The following is a 24,624-nucleotide window of genomic DNA, read 5'->3' as shown; positions in this document are numbered from 1 at the left end:
GACAATAGTTGCAAAATTGGATGCTGCTTTCCTGGCTCCTAGCTGTTGTCATTGTTCTTTGTCACCCTAACTTGGGGAAATGCCATATTGGAGGTTTGATAGGACTAAAGCAGAATAAGAAATCTAATTGCTTCTCTGTGTTTTGTGCTGGTTCTTTAGAATAGCTCCCTCCCAGTTTCCAGAACATTCCCTTTCAAGACACTGCCCTTTCATGTTGGATGTCCAAAGTTATGAAATTCCATTATCATTATCTGAAGAGCAACATTTATCAAATTTGATTCTTTTCACATTAGAAAATGTTAAAGCATTGTAAGAAAGTTGCTACAAGTGTGTCCTTCCCTGAACTCGCCCAGTGTTTTGAATTTGTTATTACTGAATTATTAAAGTCTTTGTTTCTCTGGAACTTTTTCTAATTGCCTACAGAACATTTTAATATCCTTATTTTAGTCTGTCCTTTCATGTTCTAGAAAAAGGGAATGCCAAATTTTAGCAGAACTAGATAAGCATTGAATTCCAAGAGGTCAAAAAAAAAAAAAGTCAATGTGAGTTGCTGGTGAAAAGGTCCAAGATTTAGCTGTAGCCACTTATCTATGATGAATGGAAAAGGACTTTTTTCTTTTTGGTGTTTTAATGAGTAATAACATGGTCTGATGAAAATAATTTGTAAGTGTAAATTTAAATCCAAGTGTGCAGAGGCCCAGAATGTCCAGAGTCGGAAAACACAGACCAAGAAGCAAAGTACGGCAGAGTCTGTTACCTGTCTTGGTAAGGGGTATCAAATACAACCTTCTAATTTTCAAAAATTATGAAGTATACAAAAATGAAAAATAAATCACCTTATCACCATCCTTATTCTGATTATCTGTTGCTGTGTAACAAATCACCCTAAATTTAGCAGCTTAAGACAACAACAGCCATTTTATCAAGTGTCTGGGGGTCAGGGCTTCGGTAGGGCCTTAGCAGGCCGGTTTCTGGTCTCATGGAGCTGCAGTCAGATAGTCAGGTGTTCCCCTTACGAGGCCCGTCCGGGCTGCCTGCCAGCATGGAGGCTCCACAGCACTCAGGCTGCTCACAGGATGGTCACAGGCATCAGCTGCCAGTGTCCCAGTGGCCAAGAGGGAGGTTGCATCACTTTTCCTGACCTGGCCCCGGAAGCCACATCACTTAGTTCTGTTGGCTACGGGTGAGGCACAAACCCACTCAGATTTAATTAGAGGGACTCCCATCTCTTGATAGTGGAATGACAAGATTCTGGAAGAACACCTGGGACAGGGGCTATCGTTATGCACATCTTTGGAAAAAAACATTCTGCCGTGGTCTGCCCCCTGGTTGCAATAATTCACATCTCTCCCACATGCAAAATATGCTCTTCCGCTTCCAAGACCCTCTGGAAGTCTCTTCCCATTATGGCCTCAGGCTCAGGCTCAAAGTCAAGGACCTGGCCATCTAAACTGGGTCTGGGTAAACAAAGGAGGCTCCTCAGGACCAGTTTCCTTGGGTATAGCTCCTTGAGGACTGTTCTCAGTTATCTGCCCAACACACACCCAAAACCCAACAGGAGGACAGGCATTTTAAAGGCCTGCCCCAGAGGGGAAGGATGAGAGACATAGGTCCCATGGCAATACTGGAAGTTATTGGCCAGGTCCATTTCCAGTTCCTGTTCTGCTGTTCTCTGTGGCTCTTGGTTCCACTCTCTGGGCTCTCTGTTCTGCTCAAGTCAACCTTCCTTTTCCATAAGAAGAGCCAGCATTTGCAGCTGAGTAGCCTTCTCAGACTGCTTCCTGCCCATAAATTTTGGGGATCCAAAGGCCCTTTTCATTGTGTACTCTCTGTTTCTTTTCTTTTTTTTTTTTTTAAAGATTTTATTTATTTATTTGAGAGAGAGAGAATGAGAGATAGAGAGCACGAGAGGGAGGAGGGTGAGGAGAAGCAGACTCTCTGCCAAGCAGGGAGCCCGATGTGGGACTCGATCCCGGGACTCCGGGATCATGACCTGAGCCGAAGGCAGTCGCTTAACCAACTGAGCCACCCAGGCGCCCTCTGTTTCTTTTAGTCTAACTTGGCAATAATCGCATAGTACAATTATTTAAAAAACTTTGTGGGTTTTCTGTGAATCTTGGTGGGTTCACGGCAAGAGCCAAGAAGACCGCAAGATGTGTTGTCCACCTTGGGCTCCGCCCCCCCGTGACTGCTGAGGGACGACCCCCATCAGGTTCTCAGAAGCCTTGTTATTTCATGCAGAGTTTCTGTAAGGTACGCTTTCCTAAGATCCTTAGAAAGCCTTGGGTCTGTTTGAAAGTGTCTAGGAGGCACAGCCTTAGCTCTTTCTGAAATCTCAACAAAGTGTCATGCAGTCACACCCTGGATTTGATCCTTGCCGGGAAGCCATTTCTTAATTTGAGAATTGCTTGACGTCAGGAGAGGCTGGGAATGAGGAATGGTTTTATAGGTACCAGTGTGTTCCTTAGCTCATCTGTCTGCCCACATTTTATCTCAGGCTGTGAGCAGAAGCCAGGTGTAGGCTTGCCCGGAAATCTCCATAGCTGGATCACTGAGTCAGTGGGGACATTGCCATTTCCCACATTACCATAGACAGCAGTGCCAACCCCTGTCACTGGTGAGCAGGATGCTGTCATCCCCTAGCTTCCGGTAACGCAGTCCTCACCTGCTTTAGGCCCTCCCCGACAGCCTTGCTCACACAACAGACCTTTCATCTTGGGGACTATGGGAGGGGCTCATTCGGACTCCGGGTCCTCACGCGGTCGCTGTCAGAGTGGCGCCAAAGCCCTTGGGTCCAAGCCACCGAGGAGGCCAGGCAGCTGGCCACCGGGCTTGAGGTCACTCCCTGTTAGGGAGATTCGTTGCCTGTCAGTAGAAGCCGGAACAATTAACAATACTCTTTTCTTTCTGGCTTCTGTCACCCTTCGGTCCCGGTTCCTCTCCTCCTCTGCTCTCAGGAATCCAGATGTGATCTTTCTCCCTCCCCCATGCCTTCTGTGTCTTTCTGTCGTCTGAGTCCCAAGCCCTCTGACTTGGTGTACGACAGAGGATGCAGACGCACAGGCCAGATTTATCCCACAGACACATCGTTTTTAGGCTGTGCAGAGGGATTTTTTTTTTTTTTTTAACTTGACATACTTGCTAACATTTAAAAAATCAAGAGCATTCACATAAAAATCCAAATCATCTACTTTTGCGGAAGAGTCTGAAGACCGGGCCACATAGGGGCTGGGCTGCCTTCCTGTGGCAGTGGTCAGCTAATGCTGGGCGCTCCCTTTAGGTGGGACAGGCCCTCTCCGGACCACCCAGTCCTCGCGGGGTCTGCTCTTCATTTCCCGCCTGGCTTCTGCAGGCCGTTGAATGTGCCATTCTTTTTGTACGGGTTCTTCGCACAACTTTTCCAGCTTTAATCTTAGCCATTTCCTTAAGCCCAATCCCTAGACCCCAGTACTTCGTGACCCAGCCACATCACCTGAGTGGGCATAACTCCGTAAGTTCTTACCGTCTCTCCAGGTGGAATAATGTCTCTCCTTTGTGTTTGGGGAGCTCTGACTGTCCTTCACCGACCAGTCTTCCTCTCTTCTGCAGCCCCGCAGCCTCCTAACTTTCCTGTGGCATGCACATTTTATTGACATCATTAGCTTACATGTCTGTCCACATCTCTGGGTGGTGAACTACTCCGTGGTGTAGACTTTTATTCAGTTTATCTTTGGTCTCGAACTTGGGATCAAAGTAGGTATTGAACAAAACTGTGCTGACTGAATGAATGAATTAGTGATGATTCAAAAAGGCTAAGGGTAGCTCTTTGCCCCGAAGGAGTATACAGTTCAGTATGTCATCCATTAAATGTAGTACAGAGTAGGGCAATATAAAGTTGCAGGCACAAATACCACTTGGGAGAATTGGCAGAAGCTTCTTGGATTAGAAGAAAGGGGAGAAGCGGAGAATGAGAAGGGCAGATCAGGCCAGGGCACGTGTGTAATACATACGCGAGAAGGTGAGTCGCGAAAGTGCGGCATTTGTACGTAACTGGATTGCGGGGTGTCTTAAGGGAAATGGTGGGAAAGAAGTCTTGAAAAGGTCTTTTGGAGCTAGGGTGTGGAGAGACTTGAATGTTAAGGGATCTGGACTCATTCTATAGGCAATAGTGAACTCTTGTCTTTTTTTTTGCAAGAGTGCTAATTGTCATACTAGTGTGATTAGTATGAAGGATAAAATAGGCAGGAGATGAATGGTCAGGAGGTTGATAAGCAGTTTGTTTTAACAGGAAGGACAAAAAAACCAACATTGAAGGGGGACCTGATCTAACACAACAGCAGTGGAGGAAGTAAAATTTGCAGAATATAATGTTTGGTAGATTTGGGTTGTGAGAAATGTGAAATCTATTAGTGATAACAGCACCTGTCATGTCTTGAGTATTTGTTATGTGCCAGACATCATGTTAAGAACTTTATATGACTGTGCCCCTTGGCCAGGATGACCGGGGGTAGGGGAGGGGGAAGGAATTTCAGAGGTGCTGTTTCATTTTAACCCTAAATGGAATTTTATTTTAAATACTTTGTATTTGAAACAACTTATAGGAAATATGGGCCTTATTAAGCCACTATCTAGTGAATTCTACATGCAGATAGTTTCTATAAACAATTTCTATAGAGAGATGCTTAGTAGAAATAATGCATTTCTGTATTTCTGTTCCTCTGGGGTTAGAATGTACGAACAGAAACGTAAACTAGACCAGTACTTTTCTCTCTTTCACACTTTACTTTTCTCATATTCTATCAAATAATCAAGGTTCTAGATTGTTATAAACAAAATGAATAATTTTTCAATGACATTTATGTTTACTATCGATTTACTGTCATATTAATATTTACAGGAAGTTTGAGAACTTAATTCCATGCTTTAACTGGCAGGGATGTATATTTCCATTTTACAGAAAATCTATCAGGTGTAAAATTATTGATCTTGTCAGCAGAATTTATTGTACATTTCTAATTATAAAGGTAATTTGAAAATAAAGGAATCTTTATTTTCCAAATCTAAAGATTAGGGAAAAAAAAACAAGTGTTCTGCTGAGTTTGAACATATTGAACACCTAGGGACATAACAAAATATCTACTGATAAAACTTATAATTATGTCTAACTATGTTATTTAACACATTATACAAAACAATTTTATTTGGAAATACATCATTTGTTTTCCTTTCTTTTTTTTTATTATTTATTTGAGGTAGAGAGCAAGAGCAAGTGAGAGAGAGAGAGCGTGAGTGAGCACGAGCGGGTGGCAGGGGCAAAGGGAGAGGGAGAAGCCGGCTCTCCGCTGAGCAGGGAGTCCAAGGTGGGACTCGATCCCGGGACCCTGGGATCATGTCCTGAGCCGAAGGCAGACTCTTAAACCACTGAGCCACCCAGGTGTCCCTGTTTTCCTTTCTTACTTTGTATTAGGCAATATTATTTAGTCTCTCGATTGCAGGATTGGCATCAATCATCATAGATCCAATTTTTGTATCACCTAACACAATTTTTCAGTCACTCTTCTCACTTTCATTTGCATTAAAAAAGACTAGAACATCATGTTTCCTCATGATGCTGTCATAATAAGTATTATCCCAAGCCGTATGTGTGTTTACGTAATACGAAGATAGTTGCCTCCCTCAGCTGTACCTCGAATGGTATATGTTGGATATGTAAGAAGCAATTTGTGTGTATTTCAAAAGTGTGTTGTAGAGGTGAAATCTGAGAGGCTTGTGCAATAGGAATGAGATACTTGCCATTGTAAACTAGCTATTCCCAGGAATAACTACTAAGCTCATGTGAAATGCCTTGGTCAGATTTTTATAACATTCCCATAAGGTGAATCTTAACCACCTGTGGTGTGCTGGTAAACGTTGAAAACTGGCAGTGAGGGAGGAGTGCAAATCCTGATTTGTATTATTTTCCAATTTCCATTGTGTAAATACTCCTGCTGGGGCCAGTTTTACGCAACCAGTGTGAGGTCAACTGTCTTGCAAACTGTGAAATTTTAACAGTGGACTCTCCTCAGCCAACTGTGAGCCACCTCCAGCACGGAGGCATTCGCCCGGGAGAAGTGTCAGAGTGAGGCTGGGGGTCGAGCATTCATGAATGGGTAGGAGATAGCTTGCTAGCAATCGATCAGGCTTTCGTATCCCACAGAGCATTTCGAAAACCAGACTGAGAGACGACGTTTCCAAGGTCATCAGCTTAGATGAGAGAGGGGAAGCCATGGAGACTGTGTGCTCCCTCGAGGAGACCGAGTCTGGCAGCCATGTGTGCAGTTAAGATGGAGCAAAGAACAGTAGAAGGACATGGAAGGACAGAGAACAGCAGAAGGAGAGGCAGTCCGGGTTTGGAGAAAGTGTGAAGGAAAAGAATGGGATTTAGCTGTGTCTACAAGATAGCATTAGGGCAACAGAGGGGAGCGTTCGGTCCATGACTCAAGTGTGAAGTCAGTAAATCCTGTGCGGGAGAGGCAGTTTGGGTGGCCTACTGGGGACAGATAATCTTTTTATGTTGAGATTAAAGAGTGAGGATGGGCTGAGCAAATGAAGGCAGCAATTAGAGATGATCTTCAGAAAAATGTTGAGTGTGGGAGGGGAGAGGGACGGAGTGACTGCTCGTGGAAAGAACAAAATCCGAGCCTGCCGCCGCTTTTGGACAGAAGTGTAGGAGAGACTTGAATGTGTTTCTGGTGGATATAGATGAGCAGGGCCTGGCTGGAAGTGTCTTGAAGGAATGGGTAGATAATGTGTAGATAAATGAGGAGCACGCAGGAGGTGTTGGCTTTCAGAGGAAAGGGGATCCATTTTTCTACACACAGGCGGGAAAGAGGCTAAGGTGGGTGGAGCGTGTGAAGGAGGGGATCAGCATCACGTCGAAGGGGCGTGCTGTAGGTTGGATGGACTTGGTGCGCTCAGGGTGGCAGGTGGAGGGAGCTGGGCAGGACGGGCTCCCCGGTGAGCCGCAGTAGCGGAGCCCAGCCCTGGAAGGGTGGGGTCAGACTCCTGGCTGCTCCTGTCCTGGCCCCGGCTCTCCCAGCCCTATGGCTTGGGTCAGGTGTTTCACTTGTTTTCCCTCAGAAAAATGGGCGAGTACAATGATTCTCAGCTCACAAAACTACCCTGAAGATTAAATTAATTAAGGTATTTAAAGTTCTCCGAGCCCAGTAACTGTCTTACATAAATAACAGCTGGTATTACGGGCTGGGAAGAGGGAATAGGCTAACAGCGATCAGCACAGTGCTTCTCCAACCTGAATGAGAATAGGAATCACCTGAAGCGCTTGCTAAAAGGAATATTATGATTTAGTGGGTTTGGAGTGGAGCCCAAGATTTAGCATTTCTGATAAAGCTCCCCGGTGATGCCGTTGCTGCTGGTGCGGGAACCACACCTTGAGTGGCAGGGTTGTGGCAGTCCTGATACCCGCCCCCCGCACCCCCCCGCCCAGGAGTGGCCAGCAACCATCCGTCATGGCACCAGGTGCATGGCTAGTCTCCATTCGCTCAGGAATGAAGGATGGGTATTTGGACTGAGCCCCCCCCCCCCCGGCTTTCCTCCCAGGTGTGATTTGTACAGGAAGGGGTCTGGGGGTGGGGTATAATAAGTGCAGTATCAGCAGAGTCAGCTGTGGGCTCCAGACCTTATAAGATGGGGGGTGAAGCCAGGAGGGGGCGGGCTGGGGGCCAGAGGGCACAGTGAGGCCAGGTAGTAGGTGTGGGATGGAGGTGTCAGAGAGGTTGTAGGATGTAATGTCAGAGTATAAGATGGGGGGTAGTAAAATATTTCCGCTGAAAACTTACTGAGTAATTCTATTTTATTTTCTTTTTTAAAAGATTTGATTTATTTTAGAGATAGAGAACACAAGTGGGGGGAGGAGCAGAGGGAGAGGGACAAGCAAACTCTGCACTGAGCGCGGAGCCCGACGAGGGGGAGCTCAGTCCCACGACCCTGAGATCGTGACCTGAGCCGAAACCCAGAGTTGGATGCTTAACCGACTGAGCCACCCAGGTGCCCCTAATTTTATTTTTGATGATTTAGAAGGCTTTTTGTTTCCTTGGCAGCACCTCAAATATTATAAACCATATTTAATTAGAAACATTTTTAATACTTCTGGTCAGTAGACTGCCTGATAAGGGAAAAGTTCCTGGGTGTTGCTTTCTACCATGTCCAGATCACTCAGGTCAGGCTGTGGTCAGGCTGTATGTTACTAGGTGGAGAAGTGCAGTGCAGGATTCCCATTGATGGAGAAATCATTCCTCCTGGGAGACATTAATGTAGCCGTGGGAACAGCGGACCCTGCAGGATTGGACAAATGCTGCTAAATTTTGGCCAGTTTTTCTCGGGGTCACATTCATCCTTTGTTAGAGAAACACACTTTAATTTCTAACATGTTTAACACCCTGTCTAGATAGCTTACCTGCTGGCTGTCGTCTTCTGTCCTTCAAACCTTTTTTCCTGTTCTGGTGTCAGGGCTCAGTGTGAGATGTTGTACAGAGACCCTGGGTCCTGGTTATTTCTAGAAAGCTCCTGTTCAGAGGGGCGCCACTGGGAACACTCCAGTGACTTACCCTTGTTGCTGCCATTCCCCGTTCCTGGCGGCTCCATCCCGGCTCTGCCACCAGCAGCAGCCCAGGAGTCACTCTTCTCTGTCTGAACCTGACTTCTTTTCTGGTGGGAATCAGAACTTTGGTTCAGTTTTTAAAACGGATTTTCACAAAGATAGGGTTTCGAGAAAGGAAAGAAAATAACCTATCAGGGCTGCTCAACTGTATTTTATGCCCAGGAATAAATGTTACTGCATGTAAAACTTTGTCTAAACTCACTGTTGGACCTGAGGAATTTGTGGGCTCACGACTGAGCTCCTTTCTCTGAGAAGCATTGGATTCTTTTTTTAAACCCCCAACTACCTCCTCTTGGCTTTACTAAGTGGTGGATTTGTTAAACAGAATGAGAGCAATGCAATGGTAACCCCCATCCTCGGGGGTAGGAGACGGGGAAGGACAGAAGCCTTTACACATCTTTTATTTTGTAGAGTATTCATCAGTTCCTAAATAAGAACCGCATTTGTTAAACAATGTGAAACTTAGTTGCTTTGGCTTTGGAAGGTAGAAGTTGTTTCCTGGAGTCTCTGCAAACTCCCCACAGGGATGTAACTTTGTAGAATGCTTTCTGGTCTTTTCAGTGGAGGTCAATGTCACATAAATATACCGTGAAACCCGGGTTTCAAATTATGCTGCAAGTTCTTTTCTTTCCAGTAAACCGAGAGGATGTTCTTAACAGTTCTGTATTCTTGTTCTCAGGACTCCTATACCAATATTTTCTGCTATGTAGATTTTATAGTGTTTTTGTCTTAATTTCTGTTTATTTGTTCAGTATTTATTAAAGGCCCATGTCACCATTTCTTTCAGTGCCCGAGGCTATAATCTTAGACATTTTGCTTTATCCTTCTCTCTTCCAGCAAATAAAACTAGGAGGGAGACAGGGTTCTAAAATAAAATAGAAGGTGGCCATTTTATTGTCTGTGGTTGGAGCCTGCTTGTAGAAACAGAACTGGCAAATCCTGTAAACAGAGGAGAAAGGGCATAAAGGAGATTTTAGGGTGTGAAGCTGCACTATCTCTGTTGTCAGAGATTTCCTTAGTGTAATCTCTTAAATATTAGTACTTGAAGAATACTAACACATCAGCCATGCTTGTTTTGTTTTGTTTTCTGTTTCAGTAAAGGTAGAGTTCTGTTTCTGATAGTTTTCCTACTTCTTAGTTAATAGTATGTTTTGTAATAGATGTGGCTTGAAAGTCTTTTAATGTAGTCATTAAACACAGATTTTCCTCTTTTGATGTAGTCATCAACAGATTTTCCTCTATGTTGCTATCATCATGATGAGTAATATAATGCTAAGAAAATAATTTTATAGTATATGTCAACAGAAAATTATTTTCCTTCGGGGCGCCTGGGTGGCCCAGTTGGTTGAGTGTCGACTCTGGGTTTCCGTTCAGTTCATGATCTTGGGGTACTGGGATTGAGCCCCACATCGGGCTCTGCACTCAGTGTGGAGTCTGCTTGGGATTCCCCCCCCACACTTGTGTGCTCTCTCTCTCTCAAATCATTTTTTAGAAAAAAATTATTTTCTCTTCTATCCATTTCTTTGTAATTTTAAAGAGCAGTCTGTTCTGAATGTCTCAAAGGACATTTCAGCATTTTTTCCCTACACTACTTTGCCAGCATCTATTAGCGCATTAAAATCACTATCATTAGGTCTTTTCCAATGATTCAAAAAAAGTAAATGGAAAAAAATATGTTAAGCCTAGAAGGTTTCAAAGGTAAATTCAGTTTTTTTGGAGTGGAGAGAAGCTTTTTTTTTTTTTTAATTAAACGTAACTGTTTGCAGTTATGAATAAGAACTTTTTATTTTTTAACTTTCCATATTGAGGCTCAGATCTTCTAGACCAAATGGTCAGGCTTTACAGGTTCCACACGATAATGTCTTTAAGTCAAACCCAACCCCGAGCCTGCACTGATTGCGAATTGACATTGACTGAACATGTATGTAAATCCTTACTTTACATTTAAGGTCTGTGGTATTTCCCTTAGGATTAACGAAGCTCCCATGATATAACTAAGTAGTTTCTATTATGGAAGATAGTGTTTTCTTCACATTATAGTCTTTCAAAGTCTTCACAGGATGTTTTTAGACAACTTCAGTTTCACAGTGATCATTCAGTGGTGTAAGTCTCACATTTGAATGGGAATCTGAAGGCTTTTTTCTTGCCTTAATTTTATCCTTATAGCCCTGCGATTTTCGGTCATGTTCTGGGCCTTCATTTTCTCATCTGTAAAATGAGGGGGTCAGACTAGACAGTCTCCAGGGTCCCTTTCCCCTTGAAGTTTCTCCGAATCAGTGGATCATTGGCTCTTATGTTCACATGTTCATCTGCTACATTGCTTTGTTTAATTATGTCTGAGTCCATTTGTTTTTTAATGCAAAGTACTTTGGTCAGAGGCTCATCATTCTCAGTCATCCTGTCCTTTTAAAAATTTTGCTTTTTCGCCCACACCAGGCATTTGGAAAGCATACCCCCGAATCACATCTCTACCCTAGTTCAAAAAAATGTTGAAATTCTTGCAGACAACTGATGTAATCTGTTTAGATTATCTGGCACGGCTGCTGATTATCTTGCTGTGTTTCTAGCAATCCCCCAAGTGTCAGAAGTGTTACAAGGTGTGTTAAGAATTTAACAGTCTGATCAGAAACAGTCTGATGCTGTTTCATTTTGCTCAAGTAGGTTGAGCAGAATCGTGGGACAACAAGGGTGATGTCAGGTTCTGAAAAAAAGCAAGATGGCAACAGAAGAGTATTTGCTTTTTTTTTTTTTGACGTAGGTTTTAGATCGCTGATATACCCCTAGATTCGTATGCTTCATTAGGCTGCCTGATTCCCCTGCCTTTCCTCCGTCAGCAGTCTGTTGCTCACTTGCATTTCCTTAGGCAGTCTTGAAGCTGACCACATGGCCTTTAATGTGTAGTAATTAATGAAGTGTTAACTGAAGCAAAAGTGAAGGATGGGTTTGATCCTAATGGCTGATGTGTGTGGTGTTCTTCCAAAATATTTTGTTCTTCATGTGTGTAGTAATGCATTTCGAGAACACAGTTGCTTTGGAAAGAGGACAAGTGTGGGAGTTTGCAGGCTGGGTGGTCTTTTTGGGTACTAACTGCTATCCCTGAATTCATAACCAGTCAGGGTGTCTTCAGGATAGGCGTGCGCTGTGTAACCCAAGTTGCTGTCCCAGCGAGCGCTGTTTACCTTCCGCTAGTGAAGAATTGGGCTGTGTGTTTCGATTCAGGTGAGAAGAGTTCCTGGGTCAAGCGGTCACCTTCATAAAACCGAGGATGGTGACTGGGAGTGGAGTGACGACGAGATGGATGAGAAAAGTGAAGAAGGGAAGGCAGCTTTTTCTCAAGAAAAGGTAAGTGACATCGACGATGGTGAGCTAACCTGTGCACATTTTATTTTTGTGGCATTTTGTGGGTACGTGTATTAATGGATCTGCAATTGTTTTACAGTCACGAAGAGTAAAAGAAGAAAACCCAGAGGTGAGTGGTGGTTATTTATTTTAAAACTTTTTTGGCCCACGCACCCCCACCCCCTCCACCGCCCCTTGTGGTGTGTCAGAATGTGATCCATTTGGGGAAAGAGACTTCAAAATTTTGTTCTCGTGGAATAACAGAAAAGAAAAGGCATGTAGACTTTGCAGGTCCCGATTGAGGGTTACTTTTGGCCTTTATAAATTGGGGCAGATGATTTTACTCTGAGCCTCAGTTTCCTCATCTGTCAGATGGTGATGATCATACTACTTTTAAATTGCTCTGAGGATTGATGAAATCATGCACATAAAATGCTCACTGGGTGCTCAACTTAGGACTCAGTTGATCTCAACTCCTCATATTACTGTCCTTTAGAAAACACAGCAGGCATACAGGCTAAATCTCTTCTAGATTTTTAGTTTACAATAAAGCAGATAGAAACTGGTTGGAAACTTCATGTTGGATCTGTCTTGACTTTACAGTCTCCTGGGTAGCTTCGTAGGCAAGGAACACTCGTCAGCTTCCCTTTGAGAACTAGTCATCTTTTGATTAACTTTACTTCCTCCATCTGGTTAATTATCCTAATGCCTAATGATGACTGTAGTTCAAAAGGCTTGCCAATTCTCCTAGAGAAAATTTGAGCGTATTTAAATAGCTCCAAATATTTTACAGACCTAGTAATTAATGTATGCCTTGATAAATTCTCATTAAGAAAACAGAAGACTTTGGGTTACAAATGGGATCCACCCCAACTTTTTTTTTTTTTTTTCTTTGTAATTAGCAGACATTTCCTTTTGATGCAGCGAGGTCAGTCTTCTGTCCACTACAAGGGGCAGTTTCCAGCTGGCCCTTCTGTGAAGAGCACTTCTGAGCTATAAGCCATTGTCTCCCTGTCACTCTCCCTTCCCTCCAGTCTCTTCATCCTTCCTGCCACACCAGTAGGCCTCCCTTCGGGATTTTTCAACCTGCCTGCCTCCCCTTGTTCCCTGTCCTTCAGTTCCTGTTTCTTCCTATGTTTATCATAGGAATTCATCTTTTTCATTTTGTACATAACACATAAGCTTCATCAAGGAAGTTATCCCTCCCCGTTACAAACGATGGTGATAAGCTCCACAGTAGGACCCGTCGGCTGCACACATGTGCTGGCTTTTAGAATGATCTTAACCGGGTATTGTGAACTCTGCTCTCTCCCTGCCCACTTACCTATTTTACCCACAGTGAAGTGCGGAGTCAAGGTTTTTCATCTATTTCCTAGAGTGTCTCGAACCAGAAGTGCCCATCCTGCCTAGAAATAGAACAAAATAATGTGATTCAAGTGGCAGCGTGATGCAGAAAGCATTTGTATTGGTTCGCTATGGGACGTCTTTATCAGAGCATATTCTCCGAATCCAGCCTTCCCTCGTGCAGGCTGATGGGTGTGGGTCTTTCCTCTTGAGGATTTAAGTTTATTGTGACAATATTCTCCTCTGTGCTTGTTGAAATTGCTCTGATAACTGATCTGTTATTTGGATATTAACAGTATTTTTTGGCAAGAATATTTTCTGCACAGACAGGAAAGAGTAATGGATAGCACGCTGACAGTTAATCATCATCACTCTTGACCTTCTTGGGTGGGATTTGAAAGTCTTAGGCACTTCTCTGTGTCTCAACTCATTTGATTTCCCAGAGGCATATGTCTGTTCTCATGCTGGTTCATAATTAAGGAACACATAGATAGCCTTATTTTTGTGAAAGGGTTCATGTCTTTGAATGTAAACACTTTTACTACATTTTAGGAATAATCAGCTCCACCTGCTATTACATAGCTTTTCAGGCCATTTTTTTGTTTTGTTCTGTTTTGTTTTTCAAGACTGGCATTTCAGTATCCTGAGCTGTGTTAAGAGCAGCCACAATGATGGTTCCTCTGTCCTTTCAGCTTTCAATTAAAGTAGCTCCCTGACTTGCCAGCCATTTAAATTCACTTTTTGTAAGTGAGGCAAAAAGTATTTATATATTACAAAAAGGGATTAGAACTGTTGAATGTGTAAATATGCAACAAATACACACACATACACACACACACACACTATGCACACTGTTTTAGTAGGTTTGGGGGATATGTCAGTGAGGGGAAAAAATCACGAAATCCCTGTCCCTGTGGCACTTACATTTTGATGGGAGCAAATAGACAACAGGCAACAGCCTTCATAAATCAGTAAATTTGTGGTTTGTTACAATGGAATAGGAGCAATGGGGAAAAAAAATGGTGGGTGGGAAGTACAGGGATGTGGTAGGGGATTATAATTTTAAATGGGTTGGTCAGAGTAGGTATTATTGAAAGGAATGCAAAGACTTATAAAATTCTTTGTACAGAAGAATTAAATAGAGAGGCCTGAAGAGCCACTTTTATTTTGCTACCCCTCTTGCCCTGTGTCTGTTTCTTCTTTCCAAAGAGGTTATCAGTTTGCAATATTTTCTTCCAGACTTTTTCTGCTCATTTACATACAAATATGTAAATAAAGAAATCTATATCCTATTAAAAATGTGAATGGGATTATAAACACCATACACATTTTTATTGAAGTATAGTTGACACAACGTTACATTCGTTTCCAGTGGACAACATAGTGATTCCACAAAAATGTTTTTTGGTTTTTGCAACTTGCATTCTATCTTGGAAATCTTCCCATGTTAGTTGTTGTGTAGATCTGCCTCTCTTTTTAACTGCCAAGTAGTATTACCCTGGATGGATTGAAATGGTTAATTTAACCATTAACTTTTTGGTGAGCATGTAGGTTACTATTACAAACTGCCTTCCATTCACATTTTGTGTCTGCATGTCAAGGGGCACATGTGCAGGTAAAGTAATTTAAAGAATTGAAAGAACTGTGATTATTTCGTTTGACAAAATCTGATTTTGAATTTTTAATAGCTACCATCAAAATGTGAACCACTTTAAATATCTCACATTTCTGTTTGTCAATTGTATCTCAGTAAAGTTGAGAATAAAAAAGTACCAATTTATACAGCCTCTGACAGGGTACCTTATACCTTTAAACATCTTTAAGGGTAAAAATGCTTATCTGTGCCAAATGGCACATTTAAATGCCTGTGTTTACATTTTAATAAGCTTTTCAAGGACGTTCGTCATTTAAATGGCAGTTTATTTACTTAACTAGAAGCCCCTAGAAGACAGGGCTAGTATTTTATTCATATTTGTGTTCCCATTGCATCTAGTGGACACTCTGTACGTGGTCGTTGGTGACGTGAATACCCACACGCTGAAATAGACATTAAACAAGTGCCTGAAGAGGCATATCATATTTGTGAGTGGGTCAGAGGTGAGGGGGAAAAAAAAAAAAATCAGAAGATGTTACATAATCGAGCTGAAGTTCAGAGACGGGAGCCCTACTTGGTAGCTCCACGTTGAGACAGAAATGAGATGCTTCAGTAAAGGAGGGAGTGTTTTAGATGCTTAATTTGTAAAGGGCAATTTGGCTTCCCTAGGAATTATAAGGCAGAATGTCCAGGTATTACAGCATTTGTTGACGATTAAGGAGGTCAGGGTGGGATGTTTGTTAGAGGGGCCTTGGGAAGATGTGCCTGATACTCGGCCATATTTGGAGGTCCTTTTAAATCTGAGAGAATTTCCAGTGTAACCTGGAAAGTGCCAGAGTTACCCCACTTGTCTTGAGATTCATAGCCAAACCCATAGAAAAATTGGTCCTCCTGTGTTCTGACGTTTTAGAAATAGCCTTGCCAAGTATTAGTTACAGCCTACTAGTAATTCGTAGTTTGTAGTAAGTAGATAATTCATGCTCATTTATTTATTATTATATTCCACTTGGATGGTGGCAACCAGTGGTGACTTAAAGGTGACTATATTGTTAACGTAACAATAGTATTAATAATGAAGTTAATTGAGCAAATATTTAATCTGTGCCTGATTTTTACATGAGGCAGTGTTAGGTACTGTGGCATTGTGGGAATTATATAAAGCAGAGAGCCTGCTCTCTGGGAGCTTCTCATCTCTTTGGAGGTGGGGGTCGGGGGAGGTATTTGCAAGACTGGCTTCCTTAGGTGGGGTTTCCTAGTCTATATGCCATCCTATCTTATAGGAAACCTTTCAGCTATTACCTCATTATTGATCTTCTTTTTGACCAGCGATTTGGAAATCTGTTTTTGTCAGATTCTGAAAATAATACATGTTTTATAATTTTTAAAATTGGTTTTGCTTTATATCCTAATTTTCTATATAAAAGTAAAATTGCCTTTATCTTGACATTCCCACTTTTTTGGGGTTTCCTTTAACCGAGGGAGACATTTGCTAAGGCTTCTACTAAGGAAGCGTTATTTTTACAGCAGCCCCTCTGTTAGGCGTGAAAACAAATGGTTTGCAACCTTGGCTGCACATCAGAAAAACCGAAAGCTTTAAAAATGCAGATGCCTAGAACCAGCCCTCAAAATTGTGATTTGGGAGTTGGGGATGATGTCCACGCAACCCAGATTTTTAGAAAGCTGCTCATGTGATTCTGATACATGGCTAGGATCAAGAATCACTGGCTAGGAAAACCACACCACTTGCTCTGAATCCACAAGTCCACACTGAAATCCAGGGAGATTGTGTGCTCAAAATTTCTGAAGATTTGTTTTAAATATCTATCAGAAATCGCCAGGTGGGAAGGTTTGTTGACTGAGGCCCTCGACAACCCATAAGAGCTATGTTGAAGAATTTTATTACAGAATCGAGGCGAGGTTAATTGTGAAAACATTTCCCAACTCTGGTATTTTGTTCTGAGGAGAAAATAAATTGGGTGTGGATTTAGGTTGAGTTAATTTTACTAGAGGTTCGTCAAAATGGGAAAGCTAAATTTATTGCTTATGTTGACTCATTGCTATTGCCTCATTGTTAGAACTGCCGTTAGCTTTTTTTAGTGTGTTTCTGAGGACATTGTGTTTTCCAAATGCCTGTCAGCTCTTATACATGTTTGTATTGTATCCATTGGTAGATGGAGGCACAGATTTAATTTCTCCCTCCAAATTTATTATGTTTGGCTTTGTCACCACAGATGGCTTTGACTCCATACTTTCCTGCCACCATTTTCTAAAAGACGTTCTTATTTCCAGTGACTGGCTTTCTGACTTTTTGTCATAAACATTAGATTTGTCATCAGAAATCTTCTGTATTTCTGAAAATAAACCTATTTTGCAATAATTTTAGCTTTCGAGAAAAGTGACAAAGATAGTACAAAGTTCCCATACACTCTTCACCCACTGTTCCATTCTATGTGAGCCTGGTTCATTTGTCACAACTAAGAAACAAAAGTGCTACATTTACCATCAGCTAAACCACAGACCGTGTTCGTATTCCTCTAGTTTGTCCACTAATATCCTTTATTTTGGTCCCAGGATCCAATCCAGGATAACACACTGCATTTAGTTAGCCACAGTAATTTTATTTTTTATTTTTTGCCACAGTAATTTTAAAAATAGAAAAGGAGAAGATTAGGCAGAGCCCTGTGGAAAATTAGCAGACATTGTCCCTTTCTTTTCTCTATTCTGGGATCTTTCCCTTTCTTTCACCCAGTCTCAGAGGCCTATTTCCAGGATGGTATCCATCATTAATCTGTTCTTCTCTTCCCCTTCTATGAAAACTCCCATTCCCTCAAATGTGCTTCTTATAACAAACTGTTTAAAAACAAAAAAAAAAATTCCAGTAAGCAAATTTATATTGGTGATGAATAACACCTGCTTAATATGTTAGCTTTCTTGTAAGTTTTTATATTTAAAAATGTTTACCCATAATGGTAGAATTTGGGTGACTGGAGTTGGTTGTCAAGGAAGATGTTTTGCCCAAGAAACTTTGCTCTCCACCACTCCTGTGCATCTCTGCATATTCTCCTGGGGAATCCCCTGTATTGCTTTTTGTACCCGTGAGAGCCAGAGGCTGGTCCCTTCATTACCTGCAGGGCTGCACCTACAGAGTGAGGTTGCATAGGGTCCTTGGGGATCCAGCCCCCAGTCTAGTTAACTAGCTCTCCATCCTGATGATGGCCCAGGAATAAGGGAGCAGGGCAGGAGAGGGGACCTCCTTAGGAGGAAGAGAGGTTTTCATCTCTAGTAAATCCCATTAAGGTTTTTCAGTTTAGAGTAGTCTTTTGACTAGAGGTAGAATATTCTGTAAGTGCTGATGTAGCTTTTGGTTGTATCTCAAACCTTAATTGAGATCATGGGATCAGTCAGCCTGAAGGATTCTTTACAAGAGATCATTTGGTGTAGGCCCAGGTCCTCCGGCTGGTTAAAGAATGCATGTTGCTTATTCATGTCCCCCCAATATTTTACTATGAAAATTTTCAAACATAGAGCAACAGTAAAAGTATTTTATAGTGAACACACACATACCTACACCTAGATCCTACCATTACTATACTTTATCATACATTTATCATGTGTACATCCTCCATCAGTCCATCTTCATTTTTTGATGCATTTCAAAGTAAATTACAGATACATTAGTACGCTTCCCCCTATTACTTCATTACTAACGTAGTTATTTTGGGGAAGCCCAGAGAGTAAGAATTTTACGTCTTAAAACTTGCTGTGAAAAATTTCTGATGACTTCTGATTATTTTAGAGTTGATAGTAGTTTTAGAAAATAATACGTACTTTTCATTTTCATTGTTGCTCCTCTTCTAGTTTTTTTTTTATTTTTTTCTTTTTGGTCTTTTCAGTTTTGTTTTGAGGGCAGAGTTCACAAAAGTAAAGCTTGAGGCAAAAATACTTTTGGTATCACATTAGGGTTGGATTTCCAACTCAAGAGAAAAAAATAACCTATTGCTTTGGATTTCTTTTGGGGAAATGTGTCTTAAAAGTCCAACTACCATTATGTATTTTTTAAATCCAGGGAAAAAAATTGTTCCACGTAATGATTAAAGGTCAAGTCATGGTTAAAGGTTACTAATTCTAACATCCTTTCGTTGGGGACCTTTAACTTGAGGCAAAATTCTGTGACAAGAACAGATGGTCCTAGAGCATCTTTCTGTTATCAGATTTAAACTACCAAATAGTCCCCGCCTTTTCACTTTAGCTGAGTGGCTCTCTAAAGCATAAGGATCACCCAGGGCACTTGTTAAGGATACACATTCTCTCGTCTCTGTGAAATTCTGAATCCTAGGCTAGGCAGGGCCCAGAAATCTTTACTATGCGTCCTAGGTGATTCCCATGAAGGGTTTCAAAGGACCACACTTTGGGGCAAAAAAACAATTTAAAATTACTTATGCAAAATTGTCTCTGATAATTGGGACTTGGTGTAAGCACGCTGACCTTACTGTCTCATTTTGGTTTCCTTAAGTGCTGTAACGGTGTCTCTCTTAACAGATGGCAGTGAATGCCAGCAGTATACCCGAGCAGATACAGTCCCTCTCTGTGCAGGACTCTCAGGTACGTTTCTCCACCAGTAGACCTATTTTTAGAAAAACCAACATTTTCGGAAGATAGACAGTTTCAGGGCAGTCCATCAAAATCAGGGGCTTGTAAACTCTTTTTTTAATAGGTATGGAGAAAAGAGTACTGTTACTATTGATCATGATTTTCAGGACCTCCAACCTTTAAATGATAGGTTCAAGAGCAAGGATTGATTACCACACTGCTTCTGAAATTGTTGGTACCATGTGAAATCAGAAAAGGAAAGAAAATGACTCCCCATTCTGTTAGATTCTAGCCACAAACTGTAGAGTTGATACTTTTTTTTCTTTTTGGCTCTCGGTTGGATTTCTACAACTTGTTTTCATAATTGTTTTACCATTGAATTTTATGGGCCAATTTATCTCTACAACTTGCCTTGTAAAAATAAAAGTCCAGGGACTGAAATTTATTTATATTAAAAGTTACATGATGGAAAACATGCGCCATGAGTTGTGTTGGGTGCTGATGCAGGGTGCTGAGCAGCACAGGGGAGGGTCATGGACATAGTACCAGGGTGCAGGCCACCATTCTGGTTTTGCTGTATAAGTAATAGGCAAGCCCTTTTGCTCTAAAATCGTTATACTATCAAGCATCACCAGCCTTGGGATCACAACTCTGCCCCCCCAGATCTGCATATCCATCGATAAACTCATTTCCATCCTACCTGATGGGTATTTTCTGAAAGCAGCTGTAAACTGAGGAGAGAGAGAGAGAGGATTTTATGGTTGCAGGAAGCCTGTTTGAGATCAGACATCTAGTCCTTGGCCCTTGTTTTATAGCCGAGGAAGCATAGACTTGCAGAGGTTAAGTGGTTCATGCAAGGTTATAGAACAAGGTTATAGAACTAGTCAGAGCCGGGATTCAGTTTAGGTCTTTTTACTCTGTATCAGGCAACTCAGTAAAACAACTTGAGATAAATTGTGAGGACCGGTTGAGGGACAAAAGGCAAGTTAGGAATAATAATCTGTCAGAAGGCAAATAGAATAAGGGAAACAGGAAAGGGGATTAGGGTAACTAGTATTATGTAACACATTATAGTGATAAGTCATTTTCATGTATACTGTTTGTTCTTCCAGCAAACTTTTGAGACTGGTATTATCCCCATTTTGTAAGTGGGAAAAGAGGTTCAAAAAATGACTTGCTCATGGTTGCACATCTGGTCAGTGGCAGAGCCAAGTCTTGATCCGAAATCTCTCTCCCTCTACTCCAGCAGGAAGGTCTACTCATGTCCAGGGATTCACAGGAGTAGGGAGCTCCTGTGGAAGCAGGCATTTGTGGTTGACCGTCTGTATTTAAGGAAATAGGTCGTAGGTGAGAAAGGCAGGGAAGATCCCTACTCGATCCCACCTTCCTCTGCCTCCGAAGGTTTCAGGTGCCTGGCCTTTGTGCGTCACCAAATCCCAGTGGGTACGGGCAGTGGCTCAGCTTGAGGGATGCTCCTTTAAGATTGGCTGACCCTTCTTCTTTGGCCTTACTGCGTCTTATGCCACTTGTTCATAGGGCCCACCCTACAGCGAGGTTTTCTGTTTGAAACATTTGGCTCTCCAACTGGGATGGGAATAAGGCATCGTTCCAGCCTTCACAGGGAGCTGTTATGTGGCCAAACAGGACCTGCCATGTGTATAAAGACCTCGTTTGGAAATTTCCAGAAAAAAAGGGTTGTGTGAATCAAGGGGTATCATGATTTTATTAATTTGTTTTTTGCGGTTTTGTTTTTAAAGGGCCTACCCAATGCTAGCGAAGACTATAGAGAAGCTTCTTGCGCTGTGAACCTTGTTTTAAGATTAAGGTAACTAATACTGTTTATTTTGTATTGCTTTTCCTAGAGTACAATATTCTTATCTCCATTAAGTTTTCATAATATTAGCATAAAATAAAATTGTTAACTTATTTGATTTCACCAAACAGCTAGTGTGTATGCTGTATTCCGTGGACTAATTGCTCTTTTCTAATTGCTTACTACAGAAGAATAAGAAAGCACCAGCTGAGTGCATCTGCAGGCTCAGTGTACCCTTCATTAAGTATTTTTTTTTCCTTGCCTTTTCTTTCTTGGGCTTTTCCTTTTTTTAAAAAAATATTTTTTACAATGTAAGATCACAGTAAGAGATTTTTAATGAGTTTCTTTCACACTTCAGCAGTCAGTCTGACAGAAATAAACCATGCTTGTTCTACAGGTTGCCTCTTCAGAACATTTTTCAGTGGCAGGTTTGATCAGCTGCTGTGGCTAAATGACAGATGTATTTTGAAAGAACCCTCAGTCTTCTAGGAAATGGATACAAATATGGTGCCTGACAGTGTCGACTTTTATCTAGTGAATGAAAGTTCTTTCTGTTTCATGAATTTCTAAACTGTAAGGTCCATCTTGGTGTGTATTCTTTGTTAAGAATATGGTGTCAGAAGACATACTTGCTTCCACTTAATTATAAACAGCTTCACTCACCAAGTCAATCAGGATACTGTCACATTGTTGAAGGTGTTTTAAAATAAGTTACACATATGTTCTCCTTTGACAATCAAATAAAACACATGGCTGATGGACCATTTTCAGAGCCCTGGCTATAAAAAGCGGATTCATTTTCAAGGTTAGTTTCCAGCTGTCTGAGTTAGTTTAGTCTGACATGGTAGATAATCGTGGCCATAATCACCCCTTACTTCTGATGGTCATTTACAATCTGCAGTGTGTTTTCACATGCTTACCAGGGGAACTGCACGGCAAGCTTTGGTGTGATTTAATTCAGAGATGATTTCCCAGTCAAGAAGTGAAATTATTACAAAGACCATTTTCCTTATTTTTGAAAGTAACCTTGATTATGATTCATAATTATGCATATTTAGTGATCTCCAAAGAATGAAATAGCCCATTCCTTTCTTGTTTGACTTTGGAATCAGATACCACTTTTATTTTTCACTTGTTCGTTTATTCATTCCGCCAGTATTTGTGATAAAACCACTGTGCCAGGCTCCGTATTTGCTCCTGAGATACAGTCGTGAACGAGACCATGGAGGTTACCATCCAGCCCACTTGAGTGTGCAGTGTTGGGAGTGACCTTTAGAGTCCCATCATCCAGTCTCCTACTTGATATATGCAGGAATTTTTTTTTTTAGTGGCGTGCTGGATACCTACTTCGCCCCTGTGCATACTTGAGCTCTTTTTCCGTGAATCACTTCTATGATACTAAAACGCTTTGTTACGGTTCACCTTCTACCTTGAGATTCAACTCATCTTCCTGTCGGGGCCCCAATTCTGACCCTCAGAGCAGATACCAGGTTCTCTGGATTAAATTCTTATGGAGAGTGTTTTAAAACACATACATATTCCTGAGCCTTACCTCCAGAGACTGTTTTGCTTTAGGTACTAGAACAATATAGAAGAAGCGCATCCCCTTGTTTTTCTGAGAGCCATTTGTAGTTTTACAAGACTTGTTCCTGTTTCCTAGGAAAAACAGTGCAAGTAGCCTTGCTTCTCGTCATATTCTATATCCTCACGATCCTTTATTGACATGTAGTCTGCACCTGCTTTTGTTACCTTGTTCCTCGTGGGCCTACATGGTTTCTTCCTGAGTTTGTGGCTTAGATCCCTGGTCCTATCTTCCATCTTCAAATAAGCTAAGAAACAGTGCATAGTGTCCATCTATCTGTACACACACACACACACACACACACACACACACACACACACTCTTTATTTTGAAAATCGCAAGGAATATTAACATATTAAAGGTTCTAAGATATTCTGCAGGGGAGGAATGTAAGTTAGTTTACTCTAAAACCCATTTGACTTCAGAACTTTCTTCATGGAGTCGTTTTCCAGTTTAATGTTGTAACACCCATATTTAAATGCAGGCTTCCAGATGTGGCCTTAGCAGGCTAGAGTCCAATAGTGAGATTATGCGATTTTTTTCTTTTCTGTTTACAGTCCGTATTTCTCCTAAATCAGCCTAAATTTCCATTCCCTTTGAAATAGCCATGCACTTTGGTGACTGATCTAGCATGACCTAACAGCCAAACAAAGCCTCTGATTTTGTTATTTCCACTTGAAGGGCTATCCAGCCTAATTTGAACGACAACTTGTATTTTAAAACTCATTCTATATGTCTTAACATTTGTCACTGTAATAGTGAACCTGTTGGTTTTGACCCATTGCTTGCCTCCCCTCTCCACCCCCTGCCCATATTTCACTCATGATTGTCATGTGGCATATTAGTTATAATGTTTGGATATATTTCAGTTGCCCATCTGATGAACCTGTCTTTTACCTCTTTATCTACAACATTGATTTAACGTGTTCAGCAGTTCAAGTAGAACAGAGGCTTCTGGCATCTGTTAGAAACCAATCACTTTTTGCGTGGTTTTTAATAATCAGTATTTTTTCGTTTAGTTGCTCAACCAGAAACAAATCCTGTTGACTTTACTGCTTTTTAGTGGACATTTAACTAACTACTCAGAGGGATATCCTAAAAGGATCCATTAAAAGTGTTACTGAAATTGAGATATCAATGATTTTTTTTTCTGAATCTAACCACCTAGAAACACTTCCAAAAAATAGAAATGAATTTTATTTCTAGAAATGAATTTTAATATGACTTTTGGTGAATATATGTTTGTGCCTGATTATATACATTTTTTTTCCCCTAAATGTTTTCAAGGTATTCATTTAAACCAGTTTTTTTTTTTTTTCATTTTTGAGAACTCCTGAATCTCCCAAAAATGTATAGTTGGTTTCCTCTAAGGGCAGTCCTTCTACTTTGAGAAATAACCTTTTAAAATTAAAAGTTAAATGCTGTTAAGTTTTTGTGGTCACCCTGTGCTGACATAAATGTAAGCAGCAAATCCATTCACTCTGGAAGTATTTATTGAGCATCTGCTATGTGCATGGTGCTGTTCTAGGTGCTGTGATGCAACGGGGGAAAAAAAAGACAATTTTAAATTTCTTGCCTTCTAGGAACTTACATTCTAGAGGCAGGGAAAGGAAATATTCAAATATTCATATTACTTTCATGATTAATCAAGTTCTCTGAAGGAAAATCTACATCAGGAACATAGAAAGTATGGGGGTGCTATTCTATATTAAAGAAGGCATAGT

General features: G+C 41.3%; 1 protein-coding gene across 3 annotated transcripts in view; it reads left to right on the top strand.

Moving 5' to 3' along the window:
• Nucleotides 1–24,624, top strand: part of STK39 (serine/threonine kinase 39) — a 296,995-nt gene that overhangs the window by 160,167 nt on the left and 112,204 nt on the right. For all 3 annotated transcript variants that reach the window (XM_027591011.2, XM_027591010.2, XM_027591012.2), the window contains 4 exons: nt 11,858–11,980; nt 12,078–12,107; nt 19,455–19,517; nt 21,263–21,330. In XM_027591011.2, the coding sequence (XP_027446812.1) occupies nt 11,858–11,980; nt 12,078–12,107; nt 19,455–19,517; nt 21,263–21,330 (284 nt within the window). The remainder of the gene's footprint in view (nt 1–11,857; nt 11,981–12,077; nt 12,108–19,454; nt 19,518–21,262; nt 21,331–24,624) is intronic.

This window comes from Zalophus californianus, chromosome 3 (genome assembly GCF_009762305.2).
Source record: "Zalophus californianus isolate mZalCal1 chromosome 3, mZalCal1.pri.v2, whole genome shotgun sequence".
NCBI lineage: Eukaryota > Metazoa > Chordata > Mammalia > Carnivora > Otariidae > Zalophus > Zalophus californianus.
The sequence above is the reverse complement of the archived record's forward strand: the minus strand, read 5'-3'. Positions and strand labels throughout refer to the sequence as shown.